General features: G+C 43.7%; 1 protein-coding gene across 5 annotated transcripts in view; it reads right to left on the minus strand.

The window, feature by feature from the left end:
- Positions 1–17,959, minus strand: part of LOC138641578 (zinc finger protein 271-like) — a 36,488-nt gene that overhangs the window by 4,224 nt on the left and 14,305 nt on the right. For 4 of the 5 annotated variants that reach the window (XM_069729058.1, XM_069729060.1, XM_069729059.1 and 1 more), the window contains one exon: positions 91–211. The exons of the other annotated variant lie outside the window; for it this stretch is intronic. In XM_069729058.1, the coding sequence (XP_069585159.1) occupies positions 91–157 (67 nt within the window). In that variant the 5' untranslated portion in view covers positions 158–211. The remainder of the gene's footprint in view (positions 1–90; positions 212–17,959) is intronic. 5 annotated transcript variants of the gene reach the window in all.

A 17,959-nucleotide genomic window follows, 5' to 3' on the forward strand; every position in this document is an offset into this window, starting at 1 on the left:
AAGGCTTCGAAACGTGCAATGTAATGGACCTCCACAAAGGAAAACACGTCTCCCATCACATACAGCATTAGTGCAACATTACCAACGTACCGAAGAAGGAGAACAAACCAAGGTCGAACATGCCATCATCCGGTCCCTGAAGAACGCCCTCGGCCATCGTTCATAGCATCCATGCAAACTCTACTGAGGTTCTCACAGAGCTACAAGAGTCCTGCGGGCAATTAATGATCAGTAATCAGACTAATGGTAACTCACAGCACAAAACAGTCAATCATTGTGGACCTCACCAAGTTGCATGGTAGAGTTGTCAGCATGTCCTCAGACCTGTTTGAGGGGGGGGGGGGCACATGACAGAAAATACTGCATCATAGCAGCCATACACCACATGGCCTCCCACTGACCAACTATACGTGGCCGGGAAGAGGCCGGCACTCATCATAAGGAAGCCTCAGACAAAGAGGAGCCAGTTACAATGCAGGGCAGTTGTAGTCAGTCACCACCATGAGATACTAAGGTCTGGTCTTCTGGGTTCAATGGAGCATCACAAGATAGCATGGCTGGGGGCTATCTAACCCTTTATCCTAAGTAATATCATGGTATGAACCCCACATTTCTGTTCTGCTACCGGGACAAGGAAAAAAAGATTTTCTCTTGTTCATATCTAGTCTATAAGCTGATCAATACTTTGATAACACCCTTTGACAAGGGACAAGCACCACCAATTGTCAAAGATCACAGCCGGGGAACGAACTCAACACCCACACTGTTATTTTTGTGTCACAAACAGCTCTCTGCTGCCCCCTATTGTCCGGACAGTTACGCGATTGACAGAATATTAACGGAGAAGGCCACAGGCTGTTTCCACTACTAGGCCGGTTATTGGGAAACTAACAGCACGCGTATGCTATATACCTCAGATTCCAACTTGTGTGAGTGGGTATAAATAATATGTATATTATATTATATATATATACACATATATACATACACACACACACACACACACATGCACTGCTCAAAGAAATAAAGGGAACACTAAAATCCCACATCCTAGATATCACTGAATGCAAATCTTTATTCATAAGATAGTGGAATGCGTTGAGAACAATGAAACCTAAAATGATGAATGTAAATCACAACTAATATCCCACAGAGGTCTGGAGTTAGAATGATGCTCAAAATCAAAGTGAAAAATCAAATTGAAGGCTGATCCAACTTCAGTGGAAATGCCGCAAGACAAGGAAATGATGCTCAGTAGTGTGTGGCCTTCATGTAACATACATAGTAACATAGTAACATAGTTAGTAAGGCCGAAAAAAGACATTTGTCCATCCAGTTCAGCCTATATTCCATCATAATAAATACCCAGATCTACGTCCTTCTACAGAACCTAATAATTGTATGATACAATATTGTTATGCTCCAGGAAGACATCCAGGCCTCTCTTGAACCCCTCGACTGAGTTCGCCATCACCACCTCCTCAGGCAAGCAATTCCAGATTCTCACTGCCCTAACAGTAAAGAATCCTCTTCTATGTTGGTGGAAAAACCTTCTCTCCTCCAGACGCAAAGAATGCCCCCTTGTGCCCGTCACCTTCCTTGGTATAAACAGATCCTCAGCGAGATATTTGTATTGTCCCCTTATATACTTATACATGGTTATTAGATCGCCCCTCAGTCGTCTTTTTTCTAGACTAAATAATCCTAATTTCGCTAATCTATCTGGGTATTGTAGTTCTCCCATCCCCTTTATTAATTTTGTTGCCCTCCTTTGTACTCTCTCTAGTTCCATTATATCCTTCCTGAGCACCGGTGCCCAAAACTGGACACAATACTCCATGTGCGGTCTAACTAGGGATTTGTACAGAGGCAGTATAATGCTCTCATCATGTGTATCCAGACCTCTTTTAATGCACCCCATGATCCTGTTTGCCTTGGCAGCTGCTGCCTGGCACTGGCTGCTCCAGGTAAGTTTATCATTAACTAGGATCCCCAAGTCCTTCTCCCTGTCAGATTTACCCAGTGGTTTCCCGTTCAGTGTGTAATGGTGATATTGATTCCCTCTTCCCATGTGTATAACCTTACATTTATCATTGTTAAACCTCATCTGCCACCTTTCAGCCCAAGTTTCCAACTTATCCAGATCCATCTGTAGCAGAATACTATCTTCTCTTGTATTAACTGCTTTACATAGTTTTGTATCATCTGCAAATATCGATATTTTACTGTGTAAACCTTCTACCAGATCATTAATGAATATGTTGAAGAGAACAGGTCCCAATACTGACCCCTGCGGTACCCCACTGGTCACAGCGACCCAGTTAGAGACTATACCATTTATAACCACCCTCTGCTTTCTATCACTAAGCCAGTTACTAACCCATTTACACACATTTTCCCCCAGACCAAGCATTCTCATTTTGTGTACCAACCTCTTGTGCGGCACGGTATCAAACGCTTTGGAAAAATCGAGATATACCACGTCCAATGACTCACCGTGGTCTAGCCTATAGCTTACCTCTTCATAAAAACTGATTAGATTGGTTTGACAGGAGCGATTTCTCATAAACCCATGCTGATATGGAGTTAAACAGTTATTCTCATTGAGATAATCCAGAATAACATCCCTCAGAAACCCTTCAAATATTTTACCAACAATAGAGGTTAGACTTACTGGCCTATAATTTCCAGGTTCACTTTTAGAGCCCTTTTTGAATATTGGCACCACATTTGCTATGCGCCAGTCCTGCGGAACAGACCCTGTCGCTATAGAGTCACTAAAAATAAGAAATAATGGTTTATCTATTACATTACTTAGTTCTCTTAGTACTCGTGGGTGTATGCCATCCGGACCCGGAGATTTATCTATTTTAATCTTATTTAGCCGGTTTCGCACCTCTTCTTGGGTTAGATTGGTGACCCTTAATATAGGGTTTTCATTGTTTCTTGGGATTTCACCTAGCATTTCATTTTCCACCGTGAATACCGTGGAGAAGAAGGTGTTTAATATGTTAGCTTTTTCCTCGTCATCTACAACCATTCTTTCCTCACTATTTTTTAAGGGGCCTACATTTTCAGTTTTTATTCTTTTACTATTGATATAGTTGAAGAACAGTTTGGGATTAGTTTTACTCTCCTTAGCAATGTGCTTCTCTGTTTCCTTTTTGGCAGCTTTAATTAGTTTTTTAGATAAAGTATTTTTCTCCCTATAGTTTTTTAGAGCTTCAATGGTGCCATCCTGCTTTAGTAGTGCAAATGCTTTCTTTTTACTGTTAATTGCCTGTCTTACTTCTTTGTTTAGCCACATTGGGTTTTTCCTATTTCTAGTCCTTTTATTCCCACAAGGTATAAACCGCTTACACTGCCTATTTAGGATGTTCTTAAACATTTCCCATTTATTATCTGTATTCTTATTTCTGAGGATATTGTCCCAGTCTACCAGATTAAGGGCATCTCTAAGCTGCTCAAACTTTGCCTTCCTAAAGTTCAATGTTTTTGTGACTCCCTGACAAGTCCCCCTAGTGAAAGACAGGTGAAACTGCACAATATTGTGGTCGCTATTTCCTAAATGCCCAACCACCTGCAGATTTGTTATTCTGTCAGGTCTATTAGATAGTATTAGGTCTAAAAGTGCTGCTCCTCTGGTTGGATTCTGCACCAATTGTGAAAGATAATTTTTCTTGGTTATTAGCAGAAACCTGTTGCCTTTATGGGTTTCACAGGTTTCTGTTTCCCAGTTAATATCCGGGTAGTTAAAGTCCCCCATAACCAGGACCTCATTATGGGTTGCAGCTTCATCTATCTGCTTTAGAAGTAGACTTTCCATGCTTTCTGTTATATTTGGGGGTTTGTAACAGACCCCAATGAGAATTTTGTTACCATTTTTCCCTCCATGAATTTCAACCCATATGGACTCGACATCCTCATTCCCTTCGCTAATATCCTCCCTTAAAGTGGACTTTAGACAAGACACTACATAGAGACAAACCCCTCCTCCTCTCCGATTTTTACGATCCTTTCTAAACAGACTGTAACCCTGTAAGTTAACTGCCCAGTCATAGCTTTCATCTAACCATGTCTCGGTTATTCCCACTATGTCAAAGTTACCTGTAGATATTTCTGCTTCTAGTTCTTCCATCTTGTTTGTCAGGCTTCTGGCGTTTGCGAGCATGCAGTTTAGAGGATTTTGTTTTGTTCCAATCTCCTCACTGTGGATTGTTTTAGAAATGTTCTTACCTCCCTTCTGAGTATGTTTTCCTGGGTCGTCTTTGTTCGAGTCTAATGTTTTTCTTCCCGTCCCCTCTTCTTCTAGTTTAACGCCCTCCTGATGAGTGTAGCGAGTCTTCTGGCGAATGTGTGTTTCCCAGGTTTGTTGAGGTGTAGTCCGTCTCTGGCGAGGAGTCCATCATACCAGTAATTCACACCGTGGTCCAGGAATCCAAATCCTTGTTGTCTGCACCATCGTCTTAGCCAGTTGTTTGCATCAAGGATCCTGTTCCATCTCCTGGTGCCATGCCCGTCTACTGGAAGGATAGAAGAAAAAACTACCTGTGCATCCAGTTCCTTTACTTTCTTCCCCAACTCTTCAAAGTCCTTGCAGATTGTCGGTAGGTCCTTCCTTGCCGTGTCATTGGTGCCAACATGTATCAGAAGAAATGGGTGGACGTCCTTGGAGCTGAAGAGCTTTGGTATCCTATCGGTCACATCCTTGATCATCGCACCTGGAAGGCAGCATACTTCTCTTGCAGTTATGTCCGGTCTGCAGATGGCTGCTTCGGTGCCTCTCAGTAGTGAGTCTCCCACCACCACCACTCTTCGTTGCTTCTTGGCTGTACTTTTTGCTGTCACTTGTTGCTGTGTGCCCTTTTCTTTTTTGCTTGCTGGTATTGCTTCATTCTTAGGTGTGCCATCTTCATCCTCTACAAAGATTTGATATCGGTTCTTCAGTTGTGTGGTTGGTGATTTCTCCATGGTCTTCTTGCTTCTTTTGGTCACATGCTTCCACTCATCTGCTTTTGGAGGTTCTCTGACACTTTTTGCACCTTCTGTGACCAGTAGAGATGCTTCTGTTCTGTCTAGAAAGTCTTCATTCTCTTTGATGAGTTTCAAAGTTGCTATTCTTTCTTCCAGACCCCGCACCTTTTCTTCTAAAAGGGCCACTAGTCTACACTTCTGACAGGTGAAATTGGATTGCCTGTATGACCTCCCTACAATGCAAGGTCATTGTCCTGATGAAGCGGCGGATGGTCTCCTGAGGGATCTCATCCCAAACTTGGATTAAGGCATCATTCAACTCCTGGACAGTCTGTGGTGCAACGTGACGTTGGTGGATGGTGGGAGACATGATGTCCCAGATGTGTTCAATCGGATTCAGGTCAGGGGAACAGGCATAGCTTCAATGCCTTTATCTTGCAGGAACTGCTGACACACTCCAGCGACATGAGGTCTGGCATCATCCTGCATTAGGAGGAACCCAGGGCCAACCGCACCAGCATATGGCCTCACAAGAGGTCTGAGGATCTCATCTCGGTGCCTAATGGCAGTCAGGCTACCTCTGGCGAGCACATGGAGGGCTGTGCGGCCCTCCAAAGAAATGCCACCCCACACCATTACTGACCCACTGCCAAACCGGTCATGCTGAAGGATGTTGCAGGCAGCAGATCGCTCTCCACGGTGACTCCAGACTCTGTCACATCTGTCACATGTGCTCAGTGTGAACCTGCTTTCATCTGTGAAGACCACAGGGCGCCAGTAGTGAATTTGCCAATCCTGGTGTTCTGTGGAAAATGCCAAGTGTCCTGCACGGTGTTGGGCTGTGAGCACAACCCCCATCTGTGGACGTCGGGCACTTAGACCATCCTCATGGAGTCGGTTTCTAACCGTTTGTGCAGACACATGCACATTTGTGACTTGCTGGAGGTCATTTTGCAGGGCTCTGGAAGTGCTCCTCCTGTTCCCCCTTGCACAAAGGCTGAGGTAGCGGTCCTACTGCTGGGTTGTTGCCCTCCTATGGCCCCTTCCACGTCTCCTGATGTACTTGTCTGTCTCCTGGTAGCGCCTCTGGACACTACGCTGACAGACACAGGAAACCTTCTTGATACAGCTCGCATTGATGTGCCATCCTGAATGAGCTGCACTACCTGAGCCACTTGTGTGGGTTGTAGAGTCCGTCTCATGCTAGCACGAGTGTGAAAGCACAACCAACATTCAAAAGTGACCAAAACATCAGCCAGAAAGCATTGGTACTGAGATGTGGTCTGTGTCCCCACCCCCAAAACCACTCCTTTATTGAGGGTGTCTTAATAATTGCCAATAATTTCCACCTGTTGTCTATTCCATTTGCACAACAGCATGTGAAATTGATTGTCAGTGTTGCTTCCTAAGTAGACAGTTTGATTTCACAGAAGTTTGATTTACTTGGAGTTAGATTCTGTTGTTTAAGTGTTCCCTTTATTTTTTGAGCAGTATATATATATATATATATACATACATACATACATACACACATACACCTCCCCCCCCACGTACTGCCAGCTGTCTGTCACTGCCAAAAAACCAAGACCATTCAATGTTTATACAAACTGACTGGAGGCCTGGTTCTGGTGGCAAATGGCTTTGGGGCCCAGTTTACAGAACAAAAGGAACAGAACTATTACATTTTATATTTAATCCAGAACGATAGGCAGTGTTTATAAAAATATATAAAAGATTTTACAGAGGCGACAAAACAATACAGCATAAACAGTTACATAAAATAAAAATGGATTAACAGAAGAACTTGCTACATTGGACACGGAGATGGCTCAGCTAGCGGATGGAAGCAAATTGATCAATACGGTTTGGTTAATGGGATCAAGCCTACACTGATATGTATCTTCATCAGCATTTAACAGAGATCATAATTCACCTTGGCCTTTTATCAGCACCTAAGTTACGCCCCCCTTCCCCCATGACCATGATGACCTCACGTGGGCCGGGATGTGAGATGTTCTAAGCCCTTCAGGATTTTATGAAATTCCAAACATTAACAATATCTTTATTCCTGACAACTGCAGAAGTTCAAGGTCATCACTATATTTTTTATCGGGATTTTACCTTTCCATAGTTAGTAAACAAGATATGGCTGGTGTCAGTTATCTGGCCACTATTGATTTGGGCTTATAGACAGGTGTCTTAGTTATGAGAAAATATGCACATTCTTGCATGATTAGACCTGAAGTTCAAGAAGTACAGTACAGACCAAAAGTTTGGACACACCTTCTCATTTAAAGATTTTTCTGTATTTTCATGACTATGAACATTGTACATTCACACTGAAGGCATCAAAACTATGCATTAACACATGTGGAATTATATACTGAACAAAAAAGTGTGAAACAACTGAAATTATGTCTTATATTCTAGGTTCTTCAAAGTAGCCTCCTTTTGCTTTGATGACTGCTTTGCACACTCTTGGCATTCTCTTGATAAGCTTCTTGATAAGGTGTGCCCTGTTAGGTTTAATAAGTGGGATTTCTTGCCTTATAAATGGGGTTGGGACCATCAGTTGTGTGGTGCAGAAGTCTGGTGGATACACAGCTGATAGTCCTACTGTTCACACTTAAGGTACCTTCACACTAAACGACGCTGCAGCGATCCAGACAACGATCCGGATCGCTGCAGCGTTGCTGTTTGGTCGCTGGAGAGCTGTCACACAGACCGCTCTCCAGCGACCAACGATGCCGGTAACCAGGGTAAACATTGGGTTACTAAGCGCAGGGCCGCGCTTAGTAACCCGATGTTTACCCTGGTTACCATCCTAAAAGTAAAAAAAACAAACGCTTCATACTTACCTTCCACTGTCTGTCCCCGGCGCTCTGCTTCTCTGTACTGGCTGTGAGCACAGCGGCCGGAAAGCAGAGCGGTGACGTCACCGCTCTGCTTTCCGGCCGCTGTGCTCACAGTGAGTGCAGGAAAGCACAGCGCCGGGGACAGACAGTGGAAGGTAAGTATGAAGCGTTTGTTTTTTTTATGTCCCATAAATATCAGATGTATACAAATCCCAATCTCTCTATCTAGCCCCTGGAACCGGGTTGGCTACCAAAGATGTTTTGATGAAAGGCCCCAGGAGGGAGGGCACCAAGTGGCCCTGAGTAATGGTAAAAATCATGATTAAAAATACATGTCAGAAATATATCCTGCCTGTGACCTCCAGGAACAGAGATATCCTGGAAATTTCATAATTTTCGGAAACTGAAGCCACATCCCATGACCAGCACGGTTATGAGTCATCAAGACGAGGTGTATGGGTACCTTAGGTGCTGATAGGTCAAGGTGAATCATGACCAGTGTTCCTGTAGAGATACATTTCAGTGCATGCATGATCCCGTTCACCAGGGCCGCCATCAGGGCATTACTGCCCTTACTGCTGTATGGGACCCGATGAGCAGCGGTACACAGGGGAACCTGCAGGGCCCTGCCTCTTGTGCTTCTGCTCAACGGGCCACACCGTGCACTAATGTGCTGTACGTGTCGGTGCTGGAGCCCAGGAGCTTTCTCGGAGTTGTGCACGACCGTCTAACCTTGACGGTGACGCAGCTCCGACTCCCTCCACCCTCCTTGGACTTCTGGTCAGGTGTCGCCGAGTACGCGATGAAGTCATCTCGTACGCACCGACATGTACAAGGACACTGTGACCAGAAGTGGAGCTGCGCCTGCTGGAGATCACTTATGAGGTAAGTATGAAAAAAGTTTTCTTTTTAATAAAATGAATTAAATGGATGAGGAGGGGGTGGCTGCACATGATGGAGGAAGGCTGCACATGATGGAGGGCTGCAAATGATGAAGGGGGGCTACAAATGATGGAGGGAGACTACAAATGATGAGGGGGCTGCTAATGATGAGGGGGGCTGCTAATGATGAGGGGGGCTGCTAATGATGAGGGGGGGCTGCTAATGATGAGGGGCTGCAATTGACGGAGGGGGCTGCAAATGATGGATGAGGGCTGCAAATGATGATGTGAGGGAGGGAACTGCACATAATGAAGTGGGGGAGTCACTGGTCAATGTCACTGGTGATCACTGTATTATCTGTACACTATATACAGAGCTCCTGTGTATAATGTCACTAGTGATCACTGTATTACCTGTACACTATATGCAGAGCTCCTGTGTATAATGTCACTAGTGATCACTGTATTACCTATACACTATATACAGAGTGTAACAGGGTCTACCAAGCTGGGGTACCTCTTTCAGTACCACCCCGTGTTTCAGGAGGTCCACTCTGCTTTGGCTGGAGTCTGAATGAAGGATGCTGGCTGGAATTCCTTGGTTACCTGGGAGCATATAAAATATCACTGCTTCTCCACGTATTTCCAGTCTGACAACACTTTATTCACAGGACACAGAATATATAACACAGATACACAGGGCAGACCAATAGAAAAGCAGCAGGCCAAACATACATTACAATAGCCGCAGGGGGCCGGAGCCTGCCGACATTTACTGTGGGAATTACAAAGGTAGGGGGAGGACAGAAGGGGGATATCTTGTCCCCTCTGCCCAGGGGCGCAGCCTGTGGGCTGATGCATCTCACATGGAACCTATTATACATACATATAACTGCACAACATATTATGAGTGCTGAGTGGTTCCATAACACGTAACACAGAGCTCCTGACCATAATGTCACTGGTGATCTCTGTATTACTCGTGCACGGTCAAATATCAGCTGATTATCGCAACTGACATCGGGCACTATGTGCCAGGGGCGGTCACTTTATCCCTGAAACACTGCGATCAAACATGATCACAGCCGTCCGGTGGCATAGGAAAGCATCGCGCAGGGAGGGGGGTCCCTGTGTGCTTCCCCGAGACCCTCTGTTCACAACTCCGCTGTCCACTCCCTGAAGGCCTCAGATCCAAAATGAGTGCGGGTTCCTTCCAAGTCCTGCAGGGAGGTGGTTTGTCAGTGCCTTCTGAGAGCAGGCACCGGCAAACCTCCAGCACTGCCTGTCAGATCGCTGACATAACACAGTGCTTTGCAAAGTGTCAGATCAGAGACAATGTAAAAAAGTGGAAAAAAAAAAACACTGTCAAAATACTTTCAAAAAATTTCCTAAGTAAAGGAAAAAAATAAATATTGTTCCACTAAATACATTTCTTAATGTAAATAAAAAACCCAAACAATAAAAGTACACATATTTAGTATCGCTGCGTCAGTAACAACCCGACCTATAAAACTATCCCACTAGTTAACCCCTTCAGTGAACACTGTAAAAAAACAAAAAACGAGGCAAAAAAAACGCCGAACAAAAAGTGGAATAGCACGCAATCAAAAAGACGGATATAAATAACCATGGTACCACTGAAAACGTCATCTGGTCCCGCAAAAATCGAGCCGCCACACAGCATCATCAGTGAAAAAATAAAAAAGTTATAGCCCTCAGAATAAAGCGATGCAAAAATAATTATTTTTTATATAAAAGTTTTTATTGTATAAAAGCGCCAAAACATAAAGAATGGTATAAATGAGATATCGCTGTAATCGTACTGACCCGAAGAATAAAACTGCTTTATCAATTTTTACCAAACGCAGAACGGTATAAACGCCTCCCCCAAAAGAAATTCATGAATAGCTGGTTTTTGGTCATTCTGCCTCACAAAAATCGTAATAAAAAGCAATAAAAAATGTCACGTGCCCGAAAATGTTACCAATAAAAACATCAACTCGTCCCGCAAAAAACAAGACCTCACATGACTCTGTGGACTCAAATATGGAAAAATTATAGCTCTCAAAATGTGGTAACGCAAAAAATATTTTTTGCAATAAAAAGCGTCTTTTAGTGTGTGACGGCTGCCAACCATAAAAATCCGCTAAAAAACCCGCTATAAAAGTAAATCAAACCCCCCTTCATCACTCCCTTAGTTAGGGAAAAATAATAAAATTAAAAAAAATGTATTTACCGTATATACTGTGGTATAAGCCGACCCGAATATAAGCAGAGACCCCTAATTTTGCCACAAAAAACTGGGAAACCTTAAAGACTCCAGTATAAGCCTAGGGTGGGAAGTGCAGCAGCTACCGGTAAATGTGAAAAATAAAAATAGGTACCAATAAAAGTAAAATTAATTGAGACATCAGTAGGTTAAGTGTTTTTGAATATCCGTATTGAATCAGGAGCCCCATATAATGCTCCATACAAAATACGCCCCATATAATGCTCCATACAGTTTATGATGGCCCCATAAGATGCTCCATAGACACATTTGCCCCATATAATGCTGCACAAACCTTGATTATGGCCCCATAGATGCTCCATACAGACACTTGCCCCATTTGCTGTTGCTGCGATAAAAAAAAAAAATCACATACTCACCTCTCCGTCGCTCCGGCACTTTCAATATTCACCTGCTCCTCGTTCCAGCCACCGCTCCATCTTCAGCGTCTTCTGCACCGACGTTCAGGCAGAGGGCGAGCACTAACCGCCTCACCCACCGTGCCCTCTGACCTGAGCGTCACTGCAGAAGACGCTGAAGACAGAGCGGCGCCGGGAACGGGGAGAAGGTGAATATCGCGCAGTGCAACGCTCCCCCTCCCCGTTATACTCACCTGCTCCTGGCGCTGTGCAGTCCCTTCTTCCCCGGCGCTGCTGATTCTTCCTGTACTGAGCGGTCAATGTTACTGCTCATTACAGTAATGAATATGCGGCTCCATCCCATGGGAGGTGGAGCCACATATTCATTACTGTAATGAGCAGTACCATGTGACCGCTCAGTACAGGAAGAAGTTGCCGGCACCGGGGAGCCAGGGACCTGCAGAGCGCCAGGAGTAGGTGAGTATAATTAGACAGCCCCCACTCCCGCTCTGACCCCTGGGTATGACTCGAGTATAAGCCGAGAGGGGGACTTTCAGCCCCCAAAAATGGGCTGAATATCTCGGCTTATACTCGAGTATATACGGTATTTCAATTTTCCCATTAGGGTTGGGGCTAAAGTTAGGGTTAGGGATTAGTAACATAGTAACATAGTTAGTAAGGCCGAAAAAAGACGTTTGTCCATCCAGTTCAGCCTATATTCCATCATAATAAATCCCCAGATCTACGTCCTTCTACAGAACCTAATAATTGTATGATACAATATTGTTCTGCTCCAGGAAGACATCCAGGCCTCTCTTGAACCCCTCGACTGAGTTCGCCATCACCACCTCCTCAGGCAAGCAATTCCAGATTCTCACTGCCCTAACAGTAAAGAATCCTCTTCTATGTTGGTGGAAAAACCTGCTCTCCTCCAGACGCAAAGAATGCCCCCTTGTGCCCGTCACCTTCCTTGGTATAAACAGATCCTCAGCGAGATATTTGTATTGTCCCCTGATATACTTATACATGGTTATTAGATCGCCCCTCAGTCGTCTTTTTTCTAGACAAAATAATCCTAATTTCGCTAATCTATCTGGGTATTGTAGTTCTCCCATCCCCTTTATTAATTTTGTTGCCCTCCTTTGTACTCTCTCTAGTTCCATTATATCCTTCCTGAGCACCGGTGCCCAAAACTGGACACAGTACTCCATGTGCGGTCTAACTAGGGATTTGTACAGAGGCAGTATAATGCTCTCATCATGTGTATCCAGACCTCTTTTAATGCACCCCATGATCCTGTTTGCCTTGGCAGCTGCTGCCTGGCACTGGCTGCTCCAGGTAAGTTTATCATTAACTAGGATCCCCAAGTCCTTCTCCCTGTCAGATTTACCCAGTGGTTTCCCATTCAGTGTGTAATGGTAACATAGTAACATAGTAACATAGTTAGTAAGGCCGAAAAAAGACATTTGTCCATCCAGTTCAGCCTATATTCCATCATAATAAATACCCAGATCCACGTCCTTCTACAGAACCTAATAATTGTATGATACAATATTGTTCTGCTCCAGGAAGACATCCAGGCCTCTCTTGAACCCCTCGACTGAGTTCGCCATCACCACCTCCTCAGGCAAGCAATTCCAGATTCTCACTGCCCTAACAGTAAAGAATCCTCTTCTATGTTGGTGGAAAAACCTTCTCTCCTCCAGACGCAAAGAATGCCCCCTTGTGCCCGTCACCTTCCTTGGTATAAACAGATCCTCAGCGAGATATTTGTATTGTCCCCTTATATACTTATACATGGTTATTAGATCGCCCCTCAGTCGTCTTTTTTCTAGACTAAATAATCCTAATTTCGCTAATCTATCTGGGTATTGTAGTTCTCCCATCCCCTTTATTAATTTTGTTGCCCTCCTTTGTACTCTCTCTAGTTCCATTATATCCTTCCTGAGCACCGGTGCCCAAAACTGGACACAGTACTCCATGTGCGGTCTAACTAGGGATTTGTACAGAGGCAGTATAATGCTCTCATCATGTGTATCCAGACCTCTTTTAATGCACCCCATGATCCTGTTTGCCTTGGCAGCTGCTGCTCCAGGTAAGTTTATCATTAACTAGGATCCCCAAGTCCTTCTCCCTGTCAGATTTACCCAGTGGTTTCCCGTTCAGTGTGTAATGGTGATATTGATTCCCTCTTCCCATGTGTATAACCTTACATTTATCATTGTTAAACCTCATCTGCCACCTTTCAGCCCAAGTTTCCAACTTATCCAGATCCATCTGTAGCAGAATACTATCTTCTCTTGTATTAACTGCTTTACATAGTTTTGTATCATCTGCAAATATCGATATTTTACTGTGTAAACCTTCTACCAGATCATTAATGAATATGTTGAAGAGAACAGGTCCCAATACTGACCCCTGCGGTACCCCACTGGTCACAGCGACCCAGTTAGAGACTATACCATTTATAACCACCCTCTGCTTTCTATCACTAAGCCAGTTACTAACCCATTTACACACATTTTCCCCCAGACCAAGCATTCTCATTTTGTGTACCAACCTCTTGTGCGGCACGGTATCAAACGCTTTGGAAAAATCGAGATATACCACGTCCAATGACTCACCGTGGTCCAGTCTATAGCTTACCTCTTCATAAAAACTGATTAGATTGGTTTGACAGGAGCGATTTCTCATAAACCCATGCTGATATGGAGTTAAACAGTTATTCTCATTGAGATAATCCAGAATAACATCCCTCAGAAACCCTTCAAATATTTTACCAACAATAGAGGTTAGACTTACTGGCCTATAATTTCCAGGTTCACTTTTAGAGCCCTTTTTGAATATTGGCACCACATTTGCTATGCGCCAGTCCTGCGGAACAGACCCTGTCGCTATAGAGTCACTAAAAATAAGAAATAATGGTTTATCTATTACATTACTTAGTTCTCTTAGTACTCGTGGGTGTATGCCATCCGGACCCGGAGATTTATCTATTTTAATCTTATTTAGCCGGTTTCGCACCTCTTCTTGGGTTAGATTGGTGACCCTTAATATAGGGTTTTCATTGTTTCTTGGGATTTCACCTAGCATTTCATTTTCCACCGTGAATACCGTGGAGAAGAAGGTGTTTAATATGTTAGCTTTTTCCTCGTCATCTACAACCATTCTTTCCTCACTATTTTTTAAGGGGCCTACATTTTCAGTTTTTATTCTTTTACTATTGATATAGTTGAAGAACAGTTTGGGATTAGTTTTACTCTCCTTAGCAATGTGCTTCTCTGTTTCCTTTTTGGCAGCTTTAATTAGTTTTTTAGATAAAGTATTTTTCTCCCTATAGTTTTTTAGAGCTTCAATGGTGCCATCCTGCTTTAGTAGTGCAAATGCTTTCTTTTTACTGTTAATTGCCTGTCTTACTTCTTTGTTTAGCCACATTGGGTTTTTCCTATTTCTAGTCCTTTTATTCCCACAAGGTATAAACCGCTTACACTGCCTATTTAGGATGTTCTTAAACATTTCCCATTTATTATCTGTATTCTCATTTCTGAGGATATTGTCCCAGTCTACCAGATTAAGGGCATCTCTAAGCTGTTCAAACTTTGCCTTCCTAAAGTTCAATGTTTTTGTGACTCCCTGACAAGTCCCCCTAGTGAAAGACAGGTGAAACTGCACAATATTGTGGTCGCTATTTCCTAAATGCCCAACCACCTGCAGATTTGTTATTCTGTCAGGTCTATTAGATAGTATTAGGTCTAAAAGTGCTGCTCCTCTGGTTGGATTCTGCACCAATTGTGAAAGATAATTTTTCTTGGTTATTAGCAGAAACCTGTTGCCTTTATGGGTTTCACAGGTTTCTGTTTCCCAGTTAATATCCGGGTAGTTAAAGTCCCCCATAACCAGGACCTCATTATGGGTTGCAGCTTCATCTATCTGCTTTAGAAGTAGACTTTCCATGGTTTCTGTTATATTTGGGGGTTTGTAACAGACCCCAATGAGAATTTTGTTACCATTTTTCCCTCCATGAATTTCGACCCATATGGACTCGACATCCTCATTCCCTTCGCTAATATCCTCCCTTAAAGTGGACTTTAGACAAGACTTTACATAGAGACAAACCCCTCCTCCTCTCCGATTTTTACGATCCTTTCTAAACAGACTGTAACCCTGTAAGTTAACTGCCCAGTCATAGCTTTCATCTAACCATGTCTCGGTTATTCCCACTATGTCAAAGTTACCTGTAGATATTTCTGCTTCTAGTTCTTCCATCTTGTTTGTCAGGCTTCTGGCGTTTGCGAGCATGCAGTTTAGAGGATTTTGTTTTGTTCCAATCTCCTCACTGTGGATTGTTTTAGAAATGTTCTTACCTCCCTTCTGAGTATGTTTTCCTGGGTCGTCTTTGTTCGAGTCTAATGTTTTTCTTCCCGTCCCCTCTTCTTCTAGTTTAACGCCCTCCTGATGAGTGTAGCGAGTCTTCTGGCGAATGTGTGTTTCCCAGGTTTGTTGAGGTGTAGTCCGTCTCTGGCGAGGAGTCCATCATACCAGTAATTCACACCGTGGTCCAGGAATCCAAATCCTTGTTGTCTGCACCATCGTCTTAGCCAGTTGTTTGCATCAAGGATCCTGTTCCATCTCCTGGTGCCATGCCCGTCTACTGGAAGGATAGAAGAAAAAACTACCTGTGCATCCAGTTCCTTTACTTTCTTCCCCAACTCTTCAAAGTCCTTGCAGATTGTCGGTAGGTCCTTCCTTGCCGTGTCATTGGTGCCAACATGTATCAGAAGAAATGGGTGGACGTCCTTGGAGCTGAAGAGCTTTGGTATCCTATCGGTCACATCCTTGATCATCGCACCTGGAAGGCAGCATACTTCTCTTGCAGTTATGTCCGGTCTGCAGATGGCTGCTTCGGTGCCTCTCAGTAGTGAGTCTCCCACCACCACCACTCTTCGTTGCTTCTTGGCTGTACTTTTTGCTGTCACTTGTTGCTGTGTGCCCTTTTCTTTTTTGCTTGCTGGTATTGCTTCATTCTTAGGTGTGCCATCTTCATCCTCTACAAAGATTTGATATCGGTTCTTCAGTTGTGTGGTTGGTGATTTCTCCATGGTCTTCTTGCTTCTTTTGGTCACATGCTTCCACTCATCTGCTTTTGGAGGTTCTCTGACACTTTTTGCACCTTCTGTGACCAGTAGAGATGCTTCTGTTCTGTCTAGAAAGTCTTCATTCTCTTTGATGAGTTTCAAAGTTGCTATTCTTTCTTCCAGACCCCGCACCTTTTCTTCTAAAAGGGCCACTAGTCTACACTTCTGACAGGTGAAATTGGATTCTTCTTCTGGTCGATCTGTGAACATGTAGCACATGCTGCAGCTCACCATGTAGGTTGTCACATCTGCCATGTTGCTCCTAGATCCTGCTGACTTGCTGTGTGTTTTCCTTCTTGTGTAATCTACTCAGCCAAGCTCTCTTGCAATAATGTCCTACAGGCAAAATTACGGCGCGCGGTTTGGTGATGCTTTCGAAGCAGCTGGTCCCGGCTGTACCCAACGATCTTCTAGCTTAGGGAGACTTCGCTTCTCCCAGAAGGCACCTGGAATATGCAAATTAGCCTCCTGAAGCTTGAATCCCTGGTTTGGTGATGCTTTCGAAGCAGCTGGTCCCGGCTGTACCCAACGATCTTCTAGCTTAGGGAGACTTCGCTTCTCCCAGAAGGCACCTGGAATATGCAAATTAGCCTCCTGAAGCTTGAATCCCTGGTTTTATTGATTCCTTCTTCCCATGTGTATAACCTTACATTTATCATTGTTAAACCTCATCTGCCACCTTTCAGCCCAAGTTTCCAACTTATCCAGATCCATCTGTAGCAGAATACTATCTTCTCTTGTATTAACTGCTTTACATAGTTTTGTATCATCTGCAAATATCGATATTTTACTGTGTAAACCTTCTACCAGATCATTAATGAATATGTTGAAGAGAACAGGTCCCAATACTGACCCCTGCGGTACCCCACTGGTCACAGCGACCCAGTTAGAGACTATACCATTTATAACCACCCTCTGCTTTCTATCACTAAGCCAGTTACTAACCCATTTACACACATTTTCCCCCAGACCAAGCATTCTCATTTTGTGTACCAACCTCTTGTGCGGCACGGTATCAAACGCTTTGGAAAAATTGAGATATACCACGTCCAATGACTCACCGTGGTCCAGCCTATAGCTTACCTCTTCATAAAAACTGATTAGATTGGTTTGACAGGAGCGATTTCTCATAAACCCATGCTGATATGGAGTTAAACAGTTATTCTCATTGAGATAATCCAGAATAACATCCCTCAGAAACCCTTCAAATATTTTACCAACAATAGAGGTTAGACTTACTGGCCTATAATTTCCAGGTTCACTTTTAGAGCCCTTTTTGAATATTGGCACCACATTTGCTATGCGCCAATCCTGCGGAACAGACCCTGTCGCTATAGAGTCCCTAAAAATAAGAAATAATGGTTTATCTATTACATTACTTAGTTCTCTTAGTACTCGTGGGTGTATGCCATCCGGACCCGGAGATTTATCTATTTTAATCTGATTTAGCCGGTTTCGCACCTCTTCTTGGGTTAGATTGGTGACC

The sequence above is a fragment of the Ranitomeya imitator genome, chromosome 6 (genome assembly GCF_032444005.1).
Source record: "Ranitomeya imitator isolate aRanImi1 chromosome 6, aRanImi1.pri, whole genome shotgun sequence".
Taxonomy (NCBI): domain Eukaryota; kingdom Metazoa; phylum Chordata; class Amphibia; order Anura; family Dendrobatidae; genus Ranitomeya; species Ranitomeya imitator.